Source organism: Trachurus japonicus, chromosome 8, assembly GCF_045865225.1.
Source record: "Trachurus japonicus isolate A0001 chromosome 8, Traja_1.0".
Taxonomy (NCBI): Eukaryota; Metazoa; Chordata; class Actinopteri; order Carangiformes; family Carangidae; genus Trachurus; species Trachurus japonicus.
In genome coordinates, this window is record NC_140914.1 from 33,629,944 (window position 1) to 33,657,771 (window position 27,828).

Genomic DNA, 27,828 nt, shown 5'->3' on the forward strand with positions numbered 1-27,828 from the left:
GACGCTGCACTGGCCCAGGCCTGCTGAGCCCTGATGGATAGAGTTTGTGAGTGAATCAATGACATCATCACTATGAGATGAAAAGACGGCCATTTACTTAAAGCAGAAGTAAGCGATCCGGTGGTTTTGGCTAACTTCCTGTCAGCCGATGGAGTTAGCAGTCCCCGCCCTCGTTCCTACGTCACCACATTCACGCGCATCCCTTGGCTGCACACACAGAGAGGACCGCCCCTTTATGCCATTCTCTCTCCTCATTATAGGTTGTAGGATACAAGGAAAGTTTTCTCCTCGGCTCAGAGCAGAGCAGAGTGACTGACAGACCCATGTTTCAGACCAAACACTCTATGTAAGTGATTGCTGTCGGAAGATACAACTATTTAAGACTTATATTAACACAAACATTCCGCTTACTTCTGCTTTAAGGGTCAGTGACAAATAAAAAATTGTTTTTTTTAAAAAAAGAAAAGAAATGAATAAAAATTATTTTAAGACAGTTGTTAAAATGTACATACTGTATTGATGTTCTACATCATTTGAAATGACATTTGAACGTTTTTTTTTTTAACAAATGTAAGACTGAATGACCTGAAAATGTCAAATGGAATAACCACAAATGAATAATAAATATTTAATATTTGTATCTACCTAAAGTGGTTTTAAATGTTTACTTTCTTCTGAAAACATTAAATTGATTTGACTTTAATTGGATTTTTTGCTGTAATTCTATATTTGAATTTTAATGCCTTTTAGCAACACTCATCCTAAAAACACCGCTTTTCATCTAAATAATGTGTGACAAATATTTTTAAATTTGTCAAGAAACATAGTGTTGCATTATAAAAGTGAATTACATTTATTCTACATTTGAGTCCAGATTAAAATTCCTGTATTATATAGTCAGGTTTTTATGAAAAAATACTGGTTACACCACTTGACATTGGGTTGCTTCTTGTCATTGACCCTTTAAAGAAGATCATGGGTATTATGGTTGCTCTCAGCAGGTGTAAACATACACAGGTTGAAATCAAATAAAGAGTAATTCCCTTCACTTCTGCAGGAACTTCAGTTTTCTCATTATAGGCAGCTTAGTCATAACAAGCCATAAACCAGTCTTGTTATTTTGTATCACCGTCTAAACCATTAGTGATGTGATTTTGTTGTGATGCGTAGGAGGAATGCAATAATGACATATTAACATTATTCAAGCCTTGCGCAAATGTACATTCTGCTTTGTTCCAGACTCTGTTGTGTGTTCACAACCTGCACAGCATTAATGTAAATACATAATGCAAACGCCACCGTCTGCACTCAACTGTGACGTGTGTTTAAATTTATTCATGAGAGAAGCATTTAACAAACAGGTCAGTCACAAAATGCTTTTCAAGCTCGGCACCAACGTGATGTGCACTCACAACAACGTACTGTAACATGAGGCCGAAGTGATGCAATGGAGTCATGTGCAATACACCCATGTCCATAAATCATTTAGAGCATTTTATTTGACTCAGATATCGTTCAGTCACTTGTCCTGGAGGGAACTGTACACAGACATAGAGCAGCTGGAATGTGTGGCTGATATCTTTGTCTCTGTTTTGAATTTTGAGTTTCATTCATGTGAATTCTCTCCATGTCTAAACCTGCTCTGAGCAATGTAAATATTCAGAATGGCAGACACATTATCACCACAGGGGCCTGAACTCCAGGAAATGACATTGGTCCCTGCACACAGCAGGCCAGCAAATGTGACGACATGATGACTCATGATAAATGACAACTGAGTTTTCATTCATGGCAGAAGGAACAAGTGAAAAATGTTTGCTTGGCTTGTCTGCAGGACTAAATAGTGTGAAGCACGTACCAAACATGAACATTAAAGACAGTGCTGCTGTTATTGCTGTATTGCGTCATACAACGGCATCAATAAGCAGTTAACTAAAGTTTCTAGTTTGCAAAAATCAATTCATGTTCCTCTTTAATCTGTGTTTCAGAGCTCCTCGGTTCTGCAAAGAAAGTGAATGTCAACTTCCAGGACACAGATGGGTGAGTTCCTCTCTTACATCTCCCACATGCCACGTCCCATTCGTTTCCATTATCCTGTCTGGGTTTAAGGTCACCGACATCTCTCTGGTCCCATCTTTTCCTCACCCTCACTTTCTCTTTTCCCCCTGCTGTCCTCGCTCTCTCTCCTCCTCCTCCTCCTCCTCCTCCTCCTCCTCCTCCCTCGCCTTTTCAACATCCAACATCCTCCCGCTTTCATTTCCCCCTCCCACCCTCGTCCTGCTCCCATTCATATAAAAACTGTATTATAATGGTAGTTTTACTTCTGCCTCCATAGTATTAAAAGCTGAAGGATTAGCCCAGATACCATCAGCTAAAGTTCAAGCTTGTATGCTGAGTGTGTGTGTGTGTGTGTGTGAATTGTGAAACACAGCGGGGAACACTAATGGTATGATTTAATGATATTAGTTGTTACATACATGTCTCGCTGTGACCTCTTGCATCCCATTTGTCATTAAGCGCTGCGTGTGTGAGTGCGTGTCTATGTGAGCAGTGGTTTGTGAGTCACTGTCTTAAACTGGTAAAACAATGATATTCTAAACGTCAGATGGAGAACGGGGGCCCACGCCCTTGTGATCTGTATGAGAGACAGTCAGCAGGTTTAAGGTTATGGACAGATTAACCTCCGAGGGGCCCCGGGTAGAAACTCATTGGTGGCCCCCTCAGTGACCCTCACTGTTCTGAACTGAGTGGTGTGATGACGTGAACACTACAAAAACTCAAAATCTTACCAAGAATATTTGTCTTATTTCTAGTCAAAACAAATCTCATTATACTTAAAATAAGACTTATCACATTAAAAAGTAGCTTGTTGTTAGACACTTTTTACTTTTTTCAAGCATATTTTCACTTGAAATAAGTAGAAAAATCTGACAGTGGAGCAAGTTTTTCTTTCTTATTACAAGCACAAAAAACTTATTTTCACTGGCAGATTTTTCTACTTATTTCAATTGAAAATTAGCTTGAAACAAGTAAAAAATATCTAAAAACAAGTAAATTTTTAGGTGATGAGTCTTATTTTAAGTGGAAAGAGGTTAGTTTTGACTAAAATTGAGTCATTTTGACAAGAAATAAGACAAATATTCTTGGAAAGACTTTGAGTTTTTGCAGTGAATATACAGCAGCCTCCGTCCCACTGGAGCCTTCCCGTCCATGTTTCCACTGCATTTGAAGAACGGTGCAAATCAGACTGATGATGAGTTTAAAAATAAGAGCAGGAAATCTGAAATACTGTTTCTACACAAACAATAATACGGAGTGACCACTTACAGTCATTACTTTTTGTATTTGCTCTGATGCTTGAGTTGGATTAAATGAGAAAGAAGAGCAGACATGCAGAGGTGGAAGAGGCTGACATCTGAGTGTTTTATGATTATTGCTGTGCTTTAAATAACCACAACAAAGTGAGAAATAAATGATCACACTTCTTCACCTGCTCCCTGGTCCACACATTGTCTATCCTGATGGTGGTTCATTACTGTGTGAATCAGGGGGTATTATATTGTAGTTAATTGCGTTTGAGTTAAACCAACCAGTGGCGTTCAGCTCCACCGATTCTCTAAAGTCCCATAGCTCCTTTATGATCAGATATAGAGTCTATAACCTTGGAGAAGAGACTTACTTTGTAATGTTCAGGATCTAAATTAAAGCAGATATCAGTGGAATGTTTTTGTTAATATAAGTCCTAAATAGTCCTATTTTCCGTCAGCAATCACTTACATGAAGTATTTCAGCCTAAACACGAGTCTCTCCGTCACTCTGCTCTGCTGTAACCCGAGGAGAAAATTTTCCTTGTGGGATACAAGTGTTATCCAATGAGGGGAGAGAACGGCATGAAGGGCTGTGTGTGCAGCCAAGGGATGCGCGTGAATGTGGTGACGTAGCACGAGGACCAATCGATGCCTGACAAGGGCGGGGGCTGCTAACTCATGGTGCGTTCAAGGAAACTCGTACTTTGTGTTTTTCCTTCCTGTGAAGTCATACCAGTTCGATCTGGTACGAGTTCACGGGTCGGAAGTTACGAGTGGCCGTTATAGGGAACTTTCACAGACAACAGGACGGTAAAAACACGAGCTACGGGTTACCTGGAACGCTACCAAGTCGTAGTTGTGACTTGAAGCTGTAACTTACGGTTTCAAAAGCCTGCCTTGAACACAGCATTAGCCGAAACGGCCGTGCCACTGATATCTGCTTTAAGTCTCTCTGGTCAAAACGTGTTTTTTTGCTCCTTTTTTTTTGCTCCAGTGGAGGTGTTGAGGCTGAGCAGGCAGCTCCTCAGCAGCCACATGTCCTGTAATAGTTAAGAGCTGCTTTGTCAACAATGTTTGCATTTCAGCACAATGCGGCTGATTTATGGTCCACAAATAATTTGTGGTGGTCCTGCATTTATTCTAATTACTCCGTGCAGCACACAGTGTTCTCTGTATTCTATGCCTTTATTTCATGGTGCTTATTAGAGGAGGGGCAATTCATCAGCTTGTTTTACAGACTATAGAGGAAATGTGACATAAACAAATGAAATACTTAAATGTGTCATTTAATGTTGATTTTTAAGACCACTTAAAGTAAATTGTAGGAGCAGTGAGTGAGAGGCCACACACATGCAATACCAGCTTTGAGAATTCTTGTGCAGCCGTAATGCGGTGGGACATTGAGAGTTACATGTAGTGGATTACCCGGATGCCCGTTGGAGCCCCTTCCAACAAATTTGAACTTTAGAGTTAGAGACGGGTTAATCCCCCACAAGGATACACAGTTCAGCAACTTGTGACTCTGCAGCAGGGCCGTTGTATAGGGGAGAAAGGTGATGATAATTCTAGGGGCCCAGCGCCCAGTGGGGCCCATAAAAAACCCCAGTAGTCTAATCTTTGTATGACTGATTTATTCTGCGTAAGACCCTGACTAATACTCATAATACACTGTAAAAACTCAACATCTTTCCAAGAATATTTGTCTTATTTCTTGTCCAAATGTCTAATTTCTAGTCAAAACTAATCTCTTTCCACTTAAAATAAGACTCATTACCTAAAAATTAACCTTGTTTTTAGATAATTTTCACTTAAATTCACAATAAATAGAAAAATCTGCCAGTGAAAGTAAGTTTTTTGTTCTACTTATTCCAAGTGAAAATATGCTTGAAAGAAGTAAAAAGTGTCTAAAAACAAGCTACTTTTAATATGATGTGTCTTATTTTAAGTATAATGAGATTTGTTTTGACTAGAAATTACATTTTGACTAGAAATAAAACAAATATTCTTGCTAAGATACTTGAGTTTTTGCAGTGTAATGCTGCATTAGCATCAAAACAAAGAAGGCTAAATAAAAAACGATAATACATACGTAGTCTAAGAAAAAAAAAGGAAAAGTTAGGGGGAGGGGCCCACTTTAGTATTCTTTAAGGGGGCCCAGAATTCCTAGCAACGGCCCTGCTCTGCAGTCAAAGCTTGAGAGGAGACAAGCAAGACACATGATGTGGCACAGTGACTGTTCAAAAGGTCACACAGCATTACTGTAGCAACAAAAGCAGTTCAACTCAGTCAACAGAAAGTTCAGGTCAATTTAGTCCGTAAACCCCCCCCAAGTGACCCCTCTCCCTCAACAAAAAGTCTTTGGCTCATACAGTATGATGTTAGCTAAGTTGTGTAAATATTTGGACCTCATGATAAGAAAATATATATAGCTCACTTTCCTCTACTGACAACTTTTATAAATCCACACACATGTTCACAACACGAGGTGGGGTGTTGACCACGTCCACTTAGGAGACAGGAAGTGTACCATTTCATATTATTGGCGCAGCTTGTAATGAGCCATCTTGTCATAGTAGAGTATCTTTGGTAGCACCAATAATCCGGCGTGGGTCCAGGTTTATAATCCACAGCCGGGGGGGGGCGACGGGCAATACGACCTGACCGAAGAGCGCTGAGGAGGTGGATATATACAGCCGCCATCTTGCCTATATGGTACCATTTTTGAAGGGATGCCATTGGCTGAGGCTGGAGGTGTGATGGGGGCGTGAGTGATTTCCCTGGCTCATCGCCAAAATATCACTCTCTGTCATCATTGATGGGCAACTCATTCCCCAAAGGGCCGCTGAGGATGCAGGTTTTTGTTCCAACCAATCAGGAGCACACAGTTTGACCAATCAGCTGTCTGAAGCCTGAGGTCGGTTGATTGAAATGAGTCAGGTCTGGTGTGCTGCTGCTCTGTTGGAGCAAAAACCTCCTCAAACTCATCAAATACACAATCCAACAACTCCACAACGCTCTGGTGAACAAGTTGTGACCTGCACATTCACCACGCTATGAGATAATAACGGAACATTACCAGACAGAGTTGTTGTAGAGGGTTAGGGGATGAGTTTGATGAGTTTGATGAGGGAAACCAAGAAATCCCATTAGCCTCCATAGCGTAGCTCTGAGCAGCTCACGGCTCTGCTCCACCGTTCTAAAAATAGCTTGCACCGACAATTAAAGGTAACGAACCTACTGCTATGACTATAGGGATTATGGCAATGGGCCAATTTGTCAAAATGTTGAACTATCCCTTTAAAGGATACATGAAAGATGCCATATTTATATATCAACATAAGAATAGTCCAACAGATCTCTAACCTGTGCCGCTGCAGTGAAAAATCAAACTCCATTGTGCGCAATATACCAAGTGAGCTATCGAGGCCCACACTTCAACAGGTTGTAATGAGAGGTAATGTTGCCCTGATGTCTGCTCACACACAACTAAATACAAGGGCTGCAACTAACGATTATTTTCATTATTGATTAATCTGTCGATTATTTCAGTGATTAATCGTTTAGTTGTTTGGTCAATAAATTTTAAAAAATGTTGAAAAATGTCAATCAGTGTTTCCTAAACCACCAGATGATGTCCTCAAATGCCTTGTTTTGTCCACAAACAAAAGAGAGACTCAGTTTATTGTCATAAAGGAACAAACAAACCAGAAATATTCACATTTAAGAAGCTGGAATCAGAGAATTTGGACTTTTTTTTTCTTTGAAAAAATTACCCAAACCGATTTTTCAATTATCAAAATAGTTGACGATTAATTTAATAATCGATTATTGTTCAATTAATTGTTGCAGCCCTACAAAATACTGTAGTAAGCTGTGCAAAGCACCATCAATTTAAGTACATGCTTAGCGGTCCTGTGAAAACAATGAAAACCAAACATATTCACAAATTGATATTCACATGTCCAGGCAATTAAGGACATTTGGTCACCCCCAGCCGTCTTCAAAACACAGACGAGCTCTGAAGCTGTTCCTGGTGGCCATCTTCACAGACACACTGCAGGAGAACTGCAGTGTGTCTGTTCATCCATGATCCATGGATGTTGGCTGCACAACAAAACAGAAACGCAACTTCCTCCACCCACCGGTCATGCCAGCTCCAGCCCTTGTGAGAATAAATTAAACTGAGCTAAAAGACTGCAAACTGTGCTGAATAAAGTGGTTTGTGTAAAGATGAACATCAAAAGTAATCCTCACAGAGCCGCTTTCCCACTCTGAGTCAAAGTGAACAGTGTAATCTAATTAGCGTGTTTACTGTTATTGCCTCTTTGCCCCTTAATTCCTCTCCCAGTATTAAGTGCGTCACGTAGGCTGCTGCTGCGAACATGGCTGCTGCACCAACAAGTCACCACTGTTGTTTGCGATAGAAATGTATCATGTTAAGTGCTGATCTATAATGAGCACACACTGTAAACGAGTCTGCTCCAGCGAATTCATTTATGATTCTTTCACTGGTCCTGGCAGTCTCTCGCTGGCTCCTAATGAACTCACTCTGCAGAAGATGATCTTAATTGGGATATTTCAGCACAGACGCTCGTGTGCAGGAAACATCATCTCCTAAGTGGTGTCAATCAACTGGTTTTGCACCGTCATTAACACCAGCAGGGAGCCAATAAAAGCTGGTCATCATTTGGAGGTTACTGTAGTTAGAAATCAGTGGTACTGTAGGTAGAAGAGAAGGGAAGAGAGTGGTGATGGGGGGAGTGATCTATAGAAAAGACAGGAACCCAAAGAGAGAAGCTTTGTTAACATATAGCTACTGTATGTAAGGACGTCACAGGAGACTGGAGATGTGACAACAAAGCAGAAGAGGATGAAGATTTCTCTTAATAATCCCTGACAAGGAGATTCCCAGTGAGGACATCGAGGACTCTAGAGACACAAGAGAGCTCCACATGTGTACTGTGCTGTGTGCAGGGTTTAGTTTGTGTCCCATCCTGCAGGAAAAGAATCTGGGACGATTCGCCATTAGATCAGATGCAAAATCTGAAGACTACATACGTTCTGTCCAATGTCAAATTTAATTTACCGTTGATATAAGTCGTGCAAATCATCCACCCACTCTTTGTATGTACAGTACCACCTTTCCTTTTTTTTTTTTTATTATCTTTTTCTTTTAATGAACAAACAGACAAACAAAAACATAAAAGTAATCAGACATTATGAAAAGTAAAAATAATAATAATAACAATAATAATAATAAAAAATAAAAAAATAAAAAATCACAAATTCTAATAATTACATAAAGGTTTCAGTCAGAGGATACATTTTCATAAAATATATGCACTAGGTACGGCAGAAAATACATCAATTACAATTGAAGATACTTTACACATCCTTTGTTATATATCTCAGCCATTTCTCCCATCTTTTTTCAAAAACACAAACTTGATGTCTAATTCTCATTGTTATTTTCTCCATTACATATATCTCATTAACCAGATCCTTCCATTTAGAATTATTTAAATGATCATCTTTTAACCAGTTTCTTGTAATTTGTTTAATTAATGCCACTCTTATTATTAAAAACAAATATATATCATTCTTCTTGATGTTTTCTGGTAGTTTTCCAAGTAATAAAACTAAAGGGTTATTATTCACAGAGATGCCAAAAATATTTGATAATTCTGTAACAGAATCTAACCAAAAACCATCTAAAACTTTACAGGACCAAAATATATGACTGTGGTGTGCTATTTGCTCCCCGCATTTCCTCCAGTACCACCTTTCCATGCATTGGTGCTTAGGGGACTTGGGCCAGTCTCAGCTGTCATAGGGCGAGGGACCCTGGAGAGGTCACCAGTCTGTCACAGGGCCGACATACAGAGGGCCAAAACCGGCCCACCAGAGGGTCCAAGTGTGAAAATTACATAGAAGACAGAAAGAGGCATAATATTGTTGATAATTTACTAATAAAAAGAAAAAAAAAATTTATTCATAGATTATCATGGTATTATTTTACTGGTCCGGCCCACTTGACGTCAAATCGCACTGTTTGTTGCCTCTGAACCAAAATGAGTTTGACACCCCGGATTTAGAGTCTCCAGTCCACCTAGTGTGTGTGTCTGTGGACTGTGGGAGGAAGCTGGATAACACAGAGAACCCACAAAGCCACAGGGAGAACATGCAAACTGCACCCAGAAAGGCACCAGAGTCGAACACAGACATTTTGCAACAGTGCTACCCACTGTAAAGAAACCCTAACCTGACTGGCTGAGATACATGTGGCCGTTAAGCTGTTGTTTCAGAACCACGGACAGCACTGTGTGTCGCGTGTGTTGTGTGTGTTTTCATGGTTATAAACAGAACTTTCAGCCCCAGTTCCTCCCCCTCTCCTGCTCCACGGCCTCTTGATGTACAAATTACAAAGCACCACCCGTATGTGAGAGTCTGTGTGTGTGTGCACTCGCTCAAGTATAGTGGTTCCCGATATGAAAATGCAGGCAGAAAATCTTTTTGTACTTCCTCTCAAAATAAACACATGGAGGCAAACAGTATATATTTGGAACCAGACGTACATTTTGTATTTACATATTCATACAGTAGCAGCAGAGAAAGCCCCGAAAAAATCTTTTTGAACTGAAATAAACTTGTGCTGATGTTTCTTAACTCTGGTGGCTCACAAGGAAACATGATCAAAAATAGTGACAGTCATCAGAAGGTATAGGTAAGTTATAGATCAATGAAAACTAGACCTACAGTACATCTGCTTCCATATGTCTCGTTCTTGGACACAGCAAAATAGATTTCAGCTTCTTTTCAAATCTGTTTTAAAGGGATAGTTCAACATTTTGGCAAATTGGCCCATTGCCATAATCCCTATAGTCATAGCAGTAGGTTTGTTACCTTTAATTGTTGGTGCGAGCTATTTTTAGAATGACGGAGCAGAGCCGTGAGCTGCTCAGAGCTACACTACGGAGGCTAATGGGATTTCTTGGTTTCCCTCATCAAACTCATCAAATTCACAATCCAACAACTCCAAAACGGGGGCGGTTTTTCGGCAAGCAGTCTCTGCATTTGCCTCAAAAACAACTCGGCCTCGTAACATTCCGTTATTATCTCATAGCCTGGTGAATGTGCAGGTCACAACTTGTCCACCAGAGCGTTGTGGAGTTGTTGGATTGTGTATTTGATGATATTTCAGTTTGTACGATATAGTGGCTCAGCTTTTGTTCTTTGAGATTGAGTTTTCTCAAACTTCAGCAGGACACTCCCATCCCCCAGGTCAACTCGAGTGAGGACTGAACCACTTTATGGATGTGACCCCCTGTTTACCCCAGTGCTGTAAAACTTGGTTGTGACATAATCAGTGTGTGTGTGTGTGTGTGTATGAGGAGAGAAGTGACAGTGTGAGCTCACTCACCTGTCAGCTCAGCCAACAAAAATATTCTTAATCCAGAGGCCCAATATAGGCTGGCTGTCTCCATGTTCTCAAAATGCAGACGTCTTAACACCGTCCTCGGAAATATGATTCAATAATATCAGCACAAGGTCACAGTCATGAAAGAACAAAATATAGTGACTGTTTTGGGTCGAAACCAGATTATCACCATTGTTAAACATATAGGTTAACTGAAAAGAAATAAACATCTATCATCATCATCATCAGTAATCATGTTACTGTAATATGAGTAAAGGATGAAGTTGTCATGATACAGTATGTGACTAACAGCATTTCTACAATAATATAACACACATCCGGCATGTTATGTACAGGAAGAACGACAGACACTGAATGGAAAACAACAATGTGATATATGAGCTAGGAACTGACTACACACACACACACACACAGGTTGACACGTTTGTCACAGAAGAGGCTTATCTGTTCTGCACACCAGCAGATGGGGGAGAAGAGTGATAGACCGTCTTTCTTCCCTCCTTGTCCAGCGTGTGATTGTTGCAGCAGTGTGTATTGTGATTTGGAGAAGAGCTAGAAGGCACAAAACCCTCTCATTACTCAAAATAGGTCAAAGCATGTGTGTGTGTGTGTGTGTGTGAGAGAGAGAGAGAGAGAGAGAGAGAGAGACAGGTGAAGAGCACCACCGGTGTAAGGCTTGTTTACAGGGTGATTGTGCAGCAACAAAACAGCATGAAAAGACTGTGCGCGTGTGTGACAATGCAGAGACGATCAAGGCAGTCAGAGTTGTGTGTGTGTGTGTTGGTACATGAGACTTACTGTGGCCTCTATACCTGAACATCATGACTGTTCAGTGTCACTGAGACAGTTATGATAAACAGTTTTATAAATGTAGTTACACAGTGTGCACAAGTCTACAAGTGTTTTAAAGGAACAGATCAGGAGTTGTACCTTTATTATGCCTGTAAATGCTACAGTTGGTTAGCTTAGCGAGGGAGTGTACACATGATTTGTTGTGGTATTGTAGGCCTATGGCATTATTTCATGGTTGGAAACTACCTTGATATTGCATAGCCAGCACACTGTCAATGCTTTTTGTCCACAATTCCATGCTCTATTGTTGTGGTACCATAGGCGATATAACAAAATAAATCAAATCAAAATAATTGTGTAGACTTCTTGTAAGTAATGCAGATGTTTAACAATAGTTAAGATGTTAGATCTATAAGGGTCCATTTCAACCAACTCTCCATCATTTAGCTGGGGACTGTCAGGGAGGAATTTGTGGTGATGCCGATGAAGAAGAAGAAGTACCAGAGTCCTGTATGTCTTCTGCTGAAGGAGTTTATTTATTTATTTATTTTTACTTTAGGAAAACAGAAGTTTCATCAACACAACATAAGTGCGTGAGGCCACCTCAATTCTGAGGGTCAAACAGTAAAGCTCAGATTATTAGAAAGGTGGACCGAGACAGCAAAGGGGAGATTGGTGTTAAGTTAACATCCAATTGGCTATAGTGCATAAACATGAAGAGAAGGATTCACACCAGCTAGGAAATAAGAGAGAAACAATAGTGCCCCCCACACACACACACACAAAGTGTCGTCCAGTGACGGAGAACGTTATCATCTAACTCTGCGGATGTGTCTGTAACCAGCCAGAGAGTGAGATTGAAGACGCCCAAGAGCAACCATGGCCTTGGCATGTTCCTCAGAGAGAAAATAGGGCAGATAACTGCCCCCAACAGTAATCTAACAGAAAGTTAGAAGCTCCCAGTGTTGCTCTGCCGGAATCTCGCGCGATTTGCGGAGCCGTGAACTGGGTGTCAATGCAAATCGCGCAAGATTTGGACGGACCAGGAAGAGCAGTGCTGGGAGCTTCTGCTACAAACAAGGTTGAAATATAGACTTATTTAATTTTTTTCGGAACAATTTCTCATGTCAGGGCTTCAATACAAGAGGGAAATTACAGACGAGCAGTATTGAGGTATTTGGATGTTTTTTGGTATGTCTTTTGGGACGAAGAAAAGTTAGCTCCATTTTCAACCATCATATGGACATGCAGTGCTGCGCTGAGCCCCGCTGTAACTCCGAGAAGGCATGGAGGACTCTGAAACTTTTCCCAGCCCTTAGCCGACATGAGGGGGAGTGGATAATGAGTGAAATTTGAATTTTGGGTAAACTATCCCTTTAAGTGTAATTAAATGAGAATATATTATATGTAGTGTATCAAATAAGTGAACTCATTTTGATAACTTTCTTACTGCTGCTCTCTCCTGCCATGCCTAAACCAGAGTGTCAGAGTGTGCCTCGGTGCCTTCAGCAGGTTCATCATCATACTGTAAGCTGCGTTTCCACCGCAGGAGTTCCTGGTAAAAGGAGGGGGTAGGAACTTCTACAGGAACCGTCCTCTCACTCGGCCCTGTTGGTGGCCGTGTCTCCACTGCAGACAGGACTCACCGGGCTCTTATGGCGACGTGCAACAGTTTCCATCATTGCGTGGTCGTTGTGCAGCGTTATTTATTTATTTTTTTTACTTCTCTTGTTTTTTTCTGTCAGTATAGACGCTTTCTTTAAAAAAAAAAAGCTGTCTCGATTGTCACGTAATCCCGCGATCGTCTATTTACCACTCTTTTTTTTCTTTCTTTTTTTTTTCCAGGCCTACTGCTACTCTCGTCTTTTACTGAGTTATTCTCTCTTTTTTCCTGCCGTTTTTCCGTTTTTAGTAACGTTGGGTTGTAAAAATGCATCTTATTTTGGGGCTTTCTCTTAGTGTCACATGATCCTGCTTTGAGTCTGACCAATCAGCACAGAGTAAATCTCAAGGGACTTCTTCAGGGCCGATCCGAGTACCTACCCCCAGGCAGGGACTCCGTTCAGCCCCTAAAGGTTCCTGTAAGCAGCCCCGTGGGGGAGGTTCCTGCAGTGGAGACATGCACCAACAGGGCTGGCCCCATAAAATTACCCCCAAGTTCCTGCAGTGGAAACGCGCCTATACAGTAAAGCTGCATCCAGTCCTCAAACAGCTCAGGAGGGTCAACCTGTGCAGCAAGAGCAGAAGTACCTTCTTCCCGAGTCCAAAGTTTAGGGGCCTGCATCAGCACACCGGCAGCTCTTGTGCAGCACACCTCAATCACCACTCTGAGACAGGCACACAAAGAAAGTGAGGCATAAGGCAGCATGCATGGACAGAAATTAGTCTCAAGTGACAAATCTCAAACACATACAGAGAGAGAGCTGAGACATGATTACTCTGAAGATTGCAACCTGATTGGCTGCAGCGCTGCTCTGCAGGACAGACAGGGCTGTTTCTGAAAAGGTTTACAGAGCATTGGAAAACCCACCAGCACGGAAGTGGTTCTACAGTAAATGATCCACACCACAACACAAGAGAGGAGAAAACTCAAGAGAGACGAGCAGAACGCAGCGAGGGAGCAGCCCGAGGACTCTGACGCAGCAGACAGGAAGAAGAGTGATGGATTTATGGAGGAGAACAGGAGAGGAAGAAAGGAGGGAGGAGAGGAAAGCAACAGATCTGGAGGGAGATGGATGGAGAGAGAGAGAAAGAGAGGTGGATTTGTGGAGGAGAGGAAGAAGAGGAGGGAGGTATAAATATTGTATGGTGGGTTTTACTACTTGGCAAAAGCAAGGGCTTCCCTCCTCATCCCCCCCATACATGTACCCCACTGACACACTCAGTGGTGTGTGTGTGTGTGTGTGTGTGTGTGTGTGTGTGTGTGTGCATGAGTGCGTGCTGTTTTATTCAGCCTAGTGCAGCATTGTGTAACCATATCCTTGTTTAACCCTGGGTGGGAAAGTGAGGGGAAGCAGACCAGGAGTGAGATGATGGAGTCATGACACTGACGCCTTCGCTTGATATTTTATTCAAATGTTTGTAGTCAGGCCTGTAAGTGTGTTTTTGTTTTACATTTATTCTTATTAAATGTAAATATTAATACACTTTGAATTAGGGTATAACAATGGGGATTAATAGTAATTGTCATTAGGTATAGTTATCAATATTAAGTGAAACTAAGCATGGCAATTTCATAAGAGTGCTTTCTATTACAATGCAAGCAGCAGAGGTGTAGCAGTGAAGCATGTATACCTCCAGACAGGGTTCACTGAATGCTTATCTAAAAATAGACAGAGACATGTCTCTTAGATGTCTTGCAGAGGCTGCAGCCAAACATATCACAGATGTTCATGTAATCTGTGGTGTGAACTGTGCACAAGATACATTTGCTCCCTGACTTTTGGATTAAAAGGTGTCAGTTCTCACGTAGAGCGTCCCAGCCAACTGTGGTCACTTGACTCTCCAGAAGAGCGCTGCTGTTTTGAAATGCTTTGACTTTACATAAACATCAACGGGAAGGGACACAGCCACATACACAATAGTCTGAGCCTGCTCAACGACAGTGAGAACACTTCTCTCCTGGCTGTGTGCACAGTGATTAATGGCAGAATATAACACAACAGCAGAGTCATACAAGAACCGGGGGAACCACACCAGACAATAAAGAGATGTTTGAGATAAATGCTGAGGTGGTGTATAAGAAAAGTCAGCGGCAACTTGTTTGTCTCAGGAAACTTTCAGAACAGTTTGAGGAGACCTTGATGTCAACGTTTTATCCTTCTTTTATTGAGTCGCTCTTTTATTGGCTGGTTTCAATCTCTCAGGGTCAAACGGGGAAATGTACTGCAGGTGGTAAAATAACCGGTTCTGCACAGGACGATCTGCAGAATCTTTATAAAACCCACAGGTAAAAAGAGTCCATACTGTCAGATTGTTCCCACTCTCCCCTCAGCCAAAACACACTGATCCAGACTCTAGACACCTCCCTCCAAAGCTTCAGGAGCAAACCGGTGGCTGATTGGTTGATGGGTTTGATGGTTCATTCCCCTAACATTGTGATCTGGTGAGACCAGCTCACTGGTAAGCAAAGCAAAATGCAGTAGACGGTGAAAATGAAGGAAGTAGTTGAAGTCTAATTTTAATTTCCATTATGGGGACTGGACATGAACCAGGACCATGAACTGATATGTAGTTGAAAAACTGAACCACTGGGGAACAACTGGTTTTTAAAGGGATAGTTCAACATTTTGGCAAATAGTCAGGAGTATGTTCGTTACCTTTAATTGTTGGTGCAAGCTATTTTTAGAACAGCGAAGCAGAGCCGTGAGCTGCTCAGAGCTACGCTACGGAGGCTCATGGGATTTCTTGGTTTCCCTCATCAAACTCATCAAATACACAATCCAACAACTCCACAACGCTCTGGTGGACAAGTTGTGACCTGCACATTCACCACGCTATGAGATAATAACAGAACGTTACCAGACAGAGTTGTTTTAGAGGTAAATTCATGCAAAACCACTGATGCACTCCTCTGGAGAGTCATATAAACTACCTCACACCAACAACAGACACAATATTGAGGGTGGAAGCTCTCCCACAACGAGACTCTGATGTAACATAGTTAACAACACTACAGCAGCAGCACTGAGGAGTTTCAGTGATGTTGATCAGTGATCTGAACACTGTTTGCTCTGCGGGTGGTGGGATGTTGAGCTCCTAACAAGGAGGCTGCTCCGTCTGCTGTGTTTTGGTCTTGTTGTGGAAAATCTATACATACATTTATTCAATTACTGCAGTAGAAGTAAAACAACAACACAGCAACACAATAGTTGCAACAGTGTTATATAAACAGACATTTTCAGAAAATGTTAAATACAGTGTTTCATTCTGGATTGGTTGTATACTAAATTGATTGTTTTCCAGCAGTGTTTGTATCAGTGGTGAAGACACAGTGGGCTCTACTTTCGTAAACTAGCGCAGGTGCAGCGGATAAGGCCTGCGCTCCGCGTTCGCTTCGCCAACGGGGAGTGGTCAGGAGCAGTTTGCAATTTTCCTTCGAAACGCAGCGGGGCGCATCCCGCCTACTTCCCTCCCACCGGCGCAAATGGCATAGAGGGAGGAGAGAAGGCGTGGAGTGGGTTTGACACAGCCGAGTCAGATCTTCACCAATCAAATGAGCTCCTCTCCTCGCCTTTAAATCCGCCGCGCGCGCGAGGCGGACGTTTGATTTCACCATGGAAGAGAAGATTTGAATCAGCACATACAGATTACAGCATACACATTCAGCACATCTATATCGACTGTCCCATCACACTGATGACAGATCAAAGGCTGCACAGATGAAAGATGAGGATGGATTACTGCTGTGTTGACACTACACGATTATCTGCTATATTTATGTATTTACTTATTGATTTATTGAGCCGCATCGTCACGCGACCATAACAAATAAAACTGAAAACAAATAAACTGTCATCTCTCACAGCAAGTTAGACGGGAGGAAACTGATGTTCTGGTCCAGTCCAAGCTGGCAGTGTCCGGTCGCGCGAACAGACCTCACGGGCTGATGATGCAAAAGTAGTCTGGGAGGGAGGAGGTTATGTTATCCAGGTTTGCTCTGACAGATTGAGAGCTGTTGCCCAGTAAAAAAAAACAAAAAACAAAACACACACACCCCTTTTCCATTAATAAAGACACTCATATTTAGTAACCTATAGTTAAACACGTGTGCACAGATCACAACATAAACAAACAGCTGTGCGTGAAGGAGGCATCACGGAGCGTCTCTCTTTTTCTTTTTTCTTTAGAATTTACCTGAGATGGGAGATGTGAATATCTGCTCACTATGATGCCGAGGCTGATTGTGGTTTGCTGTGAGAGATGATAGTTTATTTGTTTTCAGTTTTATTTGTTATGGTCGCGTGACGATGCGGCGCTGGCCCCTAATAAATCAATAAGTAAATAAATAAATAAATAGCTGATCATCTGCAACGGCACAGTGTGTAGTGTCAACACCTGCTCTTGGGACATCCACGGCTGTCTCAGTCCCTCCCTGGTTTCATCTGTGTTAATTCAGTCAGGCTGAGTTTCCATTACGCAAGCCTTTGATCTGCCATCAGTGTGACGGGACAATCTATGTAGATATAGGTGTATGTGCTGATTCAGATACAATAAATAGGGGTTATTGTGATGATGATTATTATTATTATTATTATTATTATTATTATTAATTGCATTTAAATGTGCCTGGAACTGTGGAAATCTGCCTGTGAGGTCTTGGTGACGTGGGCGCACTGCGTGCTGGGCAGTCAAATTGCCACTGCTCTGGCTGCGCTTCGCCTTGCGCTGAGATTAGACCAGGTTGGAGCTGGCGAGCTTTCAGCGCACTCTCTGCGCGGTCTGTCTGCAACAAATTGTCACTGCGCCACGGCGAATCTGTCGACACCTCCCCCTGCTGCGCGACCACTCCCATCTCAGCGCACAGCAGTCTACCAATTTACTGAATCCGCTGCGCACCTTGTTGCACTGGACGATAATACCACTGCGCCAGCTGCGTCAGGGCTCGCCTCGCTGCGCCCCCCTGAGTTGCGCCAGGAAAATAGGGCCCAGTGTCTGGCCTGTCACATCCCTCAGGTCTGCAGCCCTTATAGAAGTATGATATTTTCTCCACATGAAATTACATAACTGTAACACTGTGCAACAATCACTTAAAGTCCCCCTCCCGCGACCCTTTTTGGTCATTTTAAAACCAGCTCATTAGCAATGCACATTAGCAATGCGCCTCTGGAGGGTGGGCGGAGACTGCGCTGCTCTGCACCCGCCCAGCCACCTCCTTGCACCCCACCCCCCATGTTTGCTGACAGCTGGACATTGTACAATTACAGATTCAGAGCGTTTAGCGTAAAACATTGACACTGGAATTCGATCCCAGACTGGAACATAGTCCTTGCTCACAGTGTAAGCTGCTCTACCAGGTGAGCTATACCTGTTATACCTGAACAGCTACGCCGAGCTGTCAAGCCTTTCACCTCTGAGCCAGATGCAGAGCGGGGCGGGAGCTTGTAGCCCTAGTGCCCTCCCCTGGAGCTGTGACACGTCAGCTCCAGTCTCCCTGAAACTGCCAGTTTGCGTCTGCCATTGGGTCACAGCAATTAGAAGGCAGAAAAACTCAATTTTGCACTTCCTTTTCTGCTGATATGTCCTCTAACACAAGAAAAATGCCACAGGAACATGTGAAAAGCACGAAAAACACGATTTTCACGGGAGGGGGTCTTTAAGTCAGATTAACATAGTGTGCATAGCAGATGATCACATGGTCAACCAGTCTACAACAACAGGCGTTACTCATCCTTATCCTGCTCATTCTTCTCTCACTATCACTCTTTGACCTCTAGCTCCTACCTCGCCACCTCAATATTCTCTAGATGAGGAGAGATTTGCTGTGCTGGAGCTCTGACTTCTAAGTGAACAGTGAATCAACTAGTGGATGCTGCCTAGACTGAGAAAGACTGGCATCACGATGACTGCTGCTTTCCAAAGGAATGGGAGATTGTTGTCATGTTGTGCCCAAAGTAGTGTATTCCAAAAAAAAAAAGAGATGTAAAAACTGTGAAGCAGCAACTGCTTTCAATTTCACAGACTTGGCTTCGACTTGTTTGGAACAATATATTATGTCAAATATGAGAGATGCAACGATAACAAAACAAAAGTAGAGGGTTAAGAGAAGGAGAGGTGGAGCAAGAAGCAAAGGAATAGCAGAGAGGAAAATAAGATGCAAGTCAAAACAAGGAGAAGAAGAAGAAGAGCAGAGAGACAGATGAGAAGAGGAGTGATGGCTGATCTGTAGTGAATAAACTGGAGCAGGTCACTCTGGGAGTGCCGGACTCTTTAGTATGCTGCTCCACACCCACACAGACCCACTCACACACACACACAAGCCTCTTTTGCATGGCACATACACAGTTTATAGTGAAAATGCAGATTTAACTCCTTTAAAAAAACAGTGGAAGCTGGATTTCAAAGAGAGACAGCCATCAGACTTGGTTCCTTTAACCTTTTCATGTCTTATCTCCTACTGAGGCTAACATGCTAACCACCTAGCCTCCTCTTTTTCTGATAGTGACTCACTGTAGTGTCTCATCTACCCTTTAGGACATACAGTATTATAGCCTGTTGTATTATAAAGACACCAGTGGGTTAACCTCTCTCAAACTACTATCATTGCTCCGGGCAGGAAACCAGAGAAAACTTACTATTTGCCTCTTTAATACAGATGTTAGCTGACTCATTTTAAGATGAGAAACCTTAAACTAGAGCTAACAGGTCCCAGACACAAACTCATCATCAGTCTGGCCAAGAAGAAGATGAAGACACAGAAGTAAACAGCATTGTTCTTGCAGAGTAATGTTATGGGTTGTTGATGTTCCTATTGCTAGTAATAAATTAGACATTGTAACATTAGAGCAGATAAACACACTGCCATTACTCATGCTGTTTCTGTTCTAATTTTGGTTTTGCAGGGTACTCACTGGCTACAGACACTATGTGATACACAACGCAAACACACAAGCACTAAGCTGTGACTGAACAATCTCAGTTCAGAGGGGTTACGCCGATGATCAGGAGCATTTGCAAGTAGGGTGGAGCTGCTCTGAGTGCTCTGGTTCAGGGAGGAAGAGTCTCATGTTGGTTGGATCTACATGAACTACAATTATCAGTCCAAGTGACTAATAAAAGGTCCAAGCCTCCACACTCTTAGAAATAAAAGTGCTAAGGAGAACCATATAAGGTTCTTCGGCTTGTCCTCATAGTAGAACAGCTAATCTTTGCTTGGGTCAACAAGATTTGCTGATGAAGAGCTTGCTTTCTTATGGTTGTGAAAATAAACTGGTATCAGAACATTTCAGATATAGGACTGACATATTAGTAAGTATAATCAGAAGGTCTAATATAAGATAATACCATGGTAGACCTAATGGCTGACCACAGTTAGCTGGATAGCTCTGAGGGTAATGTCGTTGACTTTGGACTGGGAAGCTGGGGTTCAAGTTCTACTAAGTTACCGCTTGATCAACGCGATCTATAGAAGAACTTGTTTTTTTGTTTTTTTTATTATAACGAATATATGAAATGTATTTGTATCTGTAATCACAAGGAATTGTATTTTGTATCATTATTAGTAAGTGTTATCAGGAAGTATGTTCCTGGTGGCACAGGATCTTATACCCATACTTTCAACAATCCCTGAAGAACTCCTTCTTCCAAAAAAGGGTTCTCTGGATCAGAATGGTTCTTACTGGAACCCTTAGCATTACCAAGAACCCTTGAAAAAACATTTCTTCAGGAAAGGGTTTTTCAGAAGCAAATGGTTCCGGGTAGAACCTCAGCATTTCTAAAAGAACCCTTTTAGAACCTGTATTTTCAAGAGTGCAGGCTCTCATGTACAGCTAGAAAACAGCTAAAGATTCAGTGGTCAGAGATGTAAATACACAGTCTGAAGATCAAATAGGTTAACTTTTACATTTTCTGTCAGGTGTGAAAGATTTCAGCAGCTTGAGGTAACAACTGCATCGTCCAATGCACAATTCATGACAGGGCTCTGATCTTACAGAAACACAGATGAGATCATTTAGTGGTGGCTGTGACATTATACGTAGGTGTTGCCTTATCAGGCTTGAGTCATATTCTTCTGTGTTACGTTGCATTAAGGAAACTAAGAGGGTACACAAAATGGGCAAAACACATCTGGCAGCAGCAGCAGCAGCAGCAGCCAATTCTATCACAACCAGAGATAACCCGCATATTGCTATTTAAGTTGCTGTTTTTGTGTCCCAGTGTCCTTGTATCTGTTTGTTGTCTCCATGCTTTGTCTGTTTGTGTACCTGTGATGTGCGTCTTCCTATCGGCCTCCTTCCCTCTCCATCCATCATTCTGTTTATGTGTGTTTTATGATGTATGTGTGTGTTGATCCCTCTGCCCTTGCAGCCGTCTCATTGTAAGTCACCAGCATCAGCCAAACACCTTTGATATAAATGTGTCGGTCTGTCACTGTCTCTATTTTCTTTACTATAATGTGCACACTGTGTCTCAATCTGTCAGCCTGTTGACATCAACTATATACATATGTACTTTGTTTATTATATATATATTCCTTCTCTCAGGCTCCTGTTTTTATGCTGGCACACAACCGTAGCTTTCACCCTCCATATCCAAATGTGCATGCAGATGAATTACGTGAGATGCATCGTAAAGGAGCTGCACATCTACATGAGATGACTTCTCCTATATAAAGATGGAGGAGCATTGGTTGCATTCATTTCAGGCTGCTACAGTCACTGTGAATAGACAGGGTTCAGGTGGAAAACAGTCCGGGTTGTGTTTCCTTTCTTGCTCCGTCAGGAATGTAGACTAGAAAATAGGATATTGATTTCACAGGTTAAGACTGTTGCCTTGTTCAGAGCATTATTCAACCTTTTTAATGATGATGTATAGCAGCAGGTCCTGAGCCAGAATCAAGGAAACCCCTGGGTCAGGGGAGTGAAGAGGAGTGTTATCACTCAGCAGACGGTGGAACAATGACTTGCCTTTTTTCATTTTTATCCCCCCGACCAAAATCAGAGACACACAATGAAGAAATAAGAGCTCTGGTGTAATCACCAGAAAGTTAGAAAACTTCCACTTTCTGCTTGAGAAAATAAAAGCTATCAGCCCCTCAGGCACTAATTCCAAGTAAAGTTGTGCCTGAGGACGTTGTCTAAGGTAAAACACTGCTGGGTTTTTGTCAGCAAAAAAATCGACTTGTTAAACAGAGGTTTAGATGAAAAGTTCAACATCTTGTTCACTCTCTTAAGTTGAGAAGATGCTGCATGTTTGTAGCTGAAGCCAGCAGCTGGTTAGCTCAGCTAGCCTGGCGCAGACAATACATATTCATCACGCCACTACTCAGTGTGAAGATGTGGAGAAAAAAACAAAGTGCAAATGTGGATTTAATTCTCTGAAAATTACTGAGTTCATTAATTCATTTGTTTTAAATTAGCAGAGCGATGAATTAAAATAATGTTTTTCCAACACTGGCGCTGGTACAGACTTTGCCCATATGCAGATGTTGAATTGATACAGATGTTGAATTGGACAGTGGAAGATAGTGTTTTTCGTTATGACGTTACCACAGTTCACCATGCAGTGTAGAAGTTTAAATATGACTTATTATGGAAATATCACTTTTTGAAGTCTCTTTAACATACAGTATATTTGGGTGTTTGTCTTGCCTTCTGGCCACAAAAATGTGAGAATTGACAAAATAATCTGTAATGTTCAGGCTCCTATCCACTTGGTTTTACCAGCTGTTCCCTCAGTTGTCTTCCAGTGATGTAACTATGACTAAAATTTGCATAATACCTTACTACCTGGGACTGGTAGAAGGGGCGGGGCAAGCAGTGGTTCATTTGCATTTAAAGGGACAGACACTGAAAGCAGCCGTTGTGAACAGGGCTGTTTAGAGAGGATGAAAAGAGCTGTGATGTTTGATCCTTGGGGGATTTTGACCAAAGCATGTCACAGACATGTCTTTAAGACACCTGGGAACTATTTGAATTTGTGGAAAGGGGGCAGAATATATCTCCTTTAACATGTCTGTACATTTATTTTTTCAGTGTTGAAACATAATGACTGTATAGCCAAATGCCTGTTGACCTTTTTTGGCATGATGGCATCATATTATTGTTGCATAATAGTCATAATGTACATAACTCTTTTCTTATGAACGTAGGGACACAACTTGAAACAGATCCTGCCTTCATAAAGGTTTTGATGTGGGGGCCCTGGTGGGAGGTTTTTATGTTGCTTATTAGAGATCTGATGTTGTGTTTACCCTCAAAGATATGCTGTAATCATGGTGGGCAGTGGAGCTGAATGATTAATTGAAATATCATTTTAATAATTGGCCAAATAAAATATCTAAATTGCAGTGGCTGCAATTTTCTGATAATGTTAAAGTGTGTCACAACATGTCATTATAAATGAAGCAATGAACCAATGTGATGCCACAGAGATGCCCCCGGCCTACAAATCATATTCCCCACGCATAAGGGAGCATGCTGCTTGTTTGGTGAAAATGAAAGCAAAGCAATACACATGGACAGGATATTATAAGTATCTCTGTGTGTAATCCAGCACACGCTCACACAACAGCACAGCAGCCTGCAAGATGACCAAAAACCTAATCAACATTAAAGGGATAGTTCAACATTTTTGGCAAATTGGCCCATTGGCATAATCCCTATAGTCATAGCAGTAGGTTCGTTACCTTTAATTGTCGGTGCAAGCTATTTTTAGAACGGCGGAGCAGAGCCGTGAGCTGCTCAGAGCTACGCTACGGAGGCTCATGGGATTTCTTGGTTTCCCTCATCAAACTCATCAAATACACAATCCAACAGCTCTGGTGGACAAGTTGTGACCTGCACATTCACCACGCTGTGAGATAATAACAGAATGTTACCAGACAGAGTTGTTTTAGAGGGAAATTCATGCAAAACATCGGGGGCAGTTTTTCAGCAAGCAGTCTCGCACTGACAATTGAAGGTAACGAACCTACTCCTAAAACTATAGGGAAACCGAACCGCTCTACAGAGGATGCCATCATCTCTGCAGTCTATCTGAGCCTACAACATCTGGAGGAGAAGAACACCTACCGTATGTGCGGATGCTTTTTGCTGATTTCAGCTCAGCATTCAACACAATAATCCCTCAGCATCTGGTGAACAAACTGGCACCCCTGGGCTTCAGTACCACACTGTGCAACTGGATCCTGGATTTCCTGTCTGATAGACCCCAGGCTGTAAGGGTGGGGAAGAACACCTCCTCAGTCATCAACCTGAGCACCGGTTCCCCTCAGGGCTGCGTCCTGAGTCCGCTGCTCTTCACCCTGATGACTCATGACTGTGTTGCCAAGTCCACTACCAACCATATCATCAAATACGCGGACGACACGACAGTAGTGGGCCTCATCCGCAATAACAACGACCAGGCATACAGAGAGGAGGTGGAACAGCTGGTGAACTGGTGCAGCAGGAACAACCTTCTCCTGAATGTGGACAAAACCAAGGAGATCATTGTCGACTTCAGGAAGAATCGACCCAGTCACACTCCACTGTGCATTAACAACACAGCAGTGGAGGTGGTGAAAAGCACAAAGTTCCTGGGAATGCACATAACAGATACCTTAACCTGGACAACAAACACCACATCTCTGGTAAAACGAGCACAGCAGCGTTTGCACTTCCTCCGTAGGATGAGAAGATCACATCTCCCCCCTCCCATTCTCACCACTTTCTACAGAAGCACAATTGAATCCATCCTGACCAACTCCATCTCTGTGTGGCATGGCAGCTGCACAGCTGCGGACTGGAAGTGTCTTCAAAGAGTGGTAGGGACAGCGGAGAAAACTAGAAAAAACATTTCCAAGAATGGAAATGGTGTGAATGCTGAAAGCAATGCTGAATGAGCTGAAGAAATTGTTGAAACAATGCTGAATGAGCTGAAGAAAGAAAGAAAGAAGAAAAGGACAGAAGGAAAGAAAGAAAATGGGAAGGGTAGATGGAGAAAGAAAGAAAGAACAAAAGGACAGAAAGAAAGAAGACACAGAGAGAAGGGTAGATAGAGAAAGAAAAAGGTAAGAAAAACAGAATAATAGAACATAAAGAGAATAGAGAATGAATGAAAGAGACAGAGGGGTAGTAAGAAAGAAGGAAAGAAATTGGGGTGGATAAATGAAAGAGAGAGATATACAGAGAGCAGTAGAAAGAAAGAAAGAAATGGGGTAGAAACATAGAAAGAGTAAAGGAGTAGAAAGAAAAACAGAAAGAAACAGAAGTAAAAAGAAATGGGGTGAAAGAAAGAAAGAAAGAAAGAAAGAAAGAAGAAAAAGAGAGAGGGGGATGATAGATAGAAAGAGGTAGATGGATGGATGGATAGGGAGGGAAAGATAGAAGAAGTTATGTAAAATACAAATGAAGGAGTAAAAGAAAGAAAGAAAAAGAGAGAAAAAAGAGACAAAGGGTTTATAGATAGATAGATAGATAGATAGATAGATAGATAGATAGATAGATAGATAGATAGATAGATAGATAGATAGATAGATAGATAGATAGATAGATAGATAGATAGATAGATAGATAGATAGATAGGACACATGTTAAAAGCTGCATCCTATGTCCCAGGCTCCACCTGTAATTGTACTACTATTAATAGAGTTGGAAAGACTAAACGTCTGAACTTAAATTCATGAGAAAAATATAAATTGTTGGAGATGTTTACATCAAAAGTATAAAATACGTAATTGAGAGGCTGATGAATTTGAGCTGAAAACCTGTGTGTGTGTGTGTGTGTGTGTGTGTGTGTGTGTGTGTGTGTGTGTGTGTGTGTGTGTGAGAGTCTGACGGTCTCTCTGTCTGCGTGTACATGTGCAGAAAGCCACAGAACTCCTCTCTCCCTAATGATCTGATTGATTGGCAACCTGCCCTCAGAAGTTACCATGGCGACTCAACTAACTGCTTACATTTTACTGTGTGGAACAGTGTTGTGTTTGTGTGTCTGTGTGTGAGTGTCTGTGTGTGTCTGTCTGTGTGAGTGTGATGCCTGTGTTTGTGCGTGGACATCCTCTGTCAGTCTGGTTTATCATGTGTCTGTGTGGGGCTGTGTTTAAAAACATCTTAACGAGCAGCCAGGCTGCACCTGCACTGTTCTATTTATAGACTTTGATAACGAGCTGGCCGCTACAGCTGGCCACTGCACACAGAGCAGAGCAGAGCAGAGCAGAGCAGAGAGATTTGAGCTCGGAGCAGCTTCTGAAAACAGCCCATAAAAAGAGAACCGTACCTCTTATCAGAATGTGGCCATGACTACTGGGGCAAGGAGACCTTCTTGAGCACATTGATGTGCATTAAATGTTTGTGGGGCAATAGATAGAAAATAGATAGATAGATAGATAGATAGATAGATAGATAGATAGATAGGACACATGTTAAAAGCTGCATCCTATGTCCTGGCTCCACCTGTAATTGTACTACTATTAATAGAGTTGGAAAGACTAAACGTCGTATTAAACGTATTTATTTAGCACACAAATTTCAATGGTGCAAGGAGGGAACGAAGCCGGTTGACTTGTACATAGGTTCCACCCCTATAACAAATTACAACAAGACAAATTTCGATGGCTAACAAATAAACAGATGTTTACATCAAAAGTATAAAATCATTGAGAGGCTGATGAATGTGAGCTGAAAACCTGTGTGTGTGTCTGGATGTGTGAGTCTGACGGTCTCTCTGTCTGCGTATGTGCAGAAAGTAAAACGCCACAGAACTCCTCTCTCCCTAATGATCTGATTGATTAGACCTGCGTGGCAGCCTGCCCTCAGAAGTTACCATGGCGACTACCATGCTTACATTTTACTGTGTGGAACAGTGTTGTGTTTGTGTGTTTGTTTGTTTGTGTATGTGTGCATGTGTGACTGTGTGTGAGTGTCTGTGTGTGTCTGTCTGTGTGAGTGTGATGCCTGTGTTTGTGCGTGGACATCCTCTGTCAGTCTGGTTTATCATGTGTGTGTGTGTGGGGCTGTGTTTAAAAACATCTTAACGAGCGGCCAGGCTGCACCTGCACTGTTCTATTTATAGACATGATAACGAGCTGGCCGCTACAGCTGGACCAACTGCACACAGAGCAGAGCAGAGCAGAGAGATTTGAGCTCTGTGCAGCTTCCGAAAACAGCTCATAAAAAGAGAACCGTACCTCTTATCAGAATGTGGCCATGACTACTGGGGCAAGGAGACCTTCCTGAGCACATTGATGTGCATTAAATGTTTGTAGGGCAAAAACTTTTCTCAGGGTCGCAAGGTAGAAAAGGGGGGCATTTCTGCTTTCAAAAAATCAGCTCCTACTTTTATATTGAAGTGGATGAGCCACTGGAGCGGGTCTAGCTGCACAATTAGGCTCACTGAGACAATTCTGTAAGTCTGTCTGCTGTTTTGAGCACATAAAATGAGACACGACAAATGTGGCTACAAACCGGTGAGGAAATCATGTGTCTAGAGTTTAATTTGTGGCCGTGCTGGCAATTTATCCAGAAAAAATCCTGAATGTTTTTTCGATCCCTCTCACTCTAACGATGATGTCACTCACTCTGACCCAACCCCATACACACTCATTGAAAAGTGTGAAATTTGTCAGAAATCCTCATGTGCTTTTAAAGGATT

At 42.0% G+C, this 27,828-nt stretch overlaps 1 protein-coding gene across 10 annotated transcripts in view; it reads left to right on the plus strand.

Annotated features, from left to right (window-relative positions):
- The window catches only part of caskin1 (CASK interacting protein 1), a 174,573-nt gene that overhangs the window by 99,589 nt on the left and 47,156 nt on the right, over window positions 1-27,828 (plus strand). For all 10 annotated transcript variants that reach the window (XM_085785254.1, XM_085785246.1, XM_085785250.1 and 7 more), the window contains one exon: window positions 1,989-2,040. In XM_085785254.1, coding sequence (XP_085641380.1) covers window positions 1,989-2,040 — 52 coding nt within the window. The remainder of the gene's footprint in view (window positions 1-1,988; window positions 2,041-27,828) is intronic.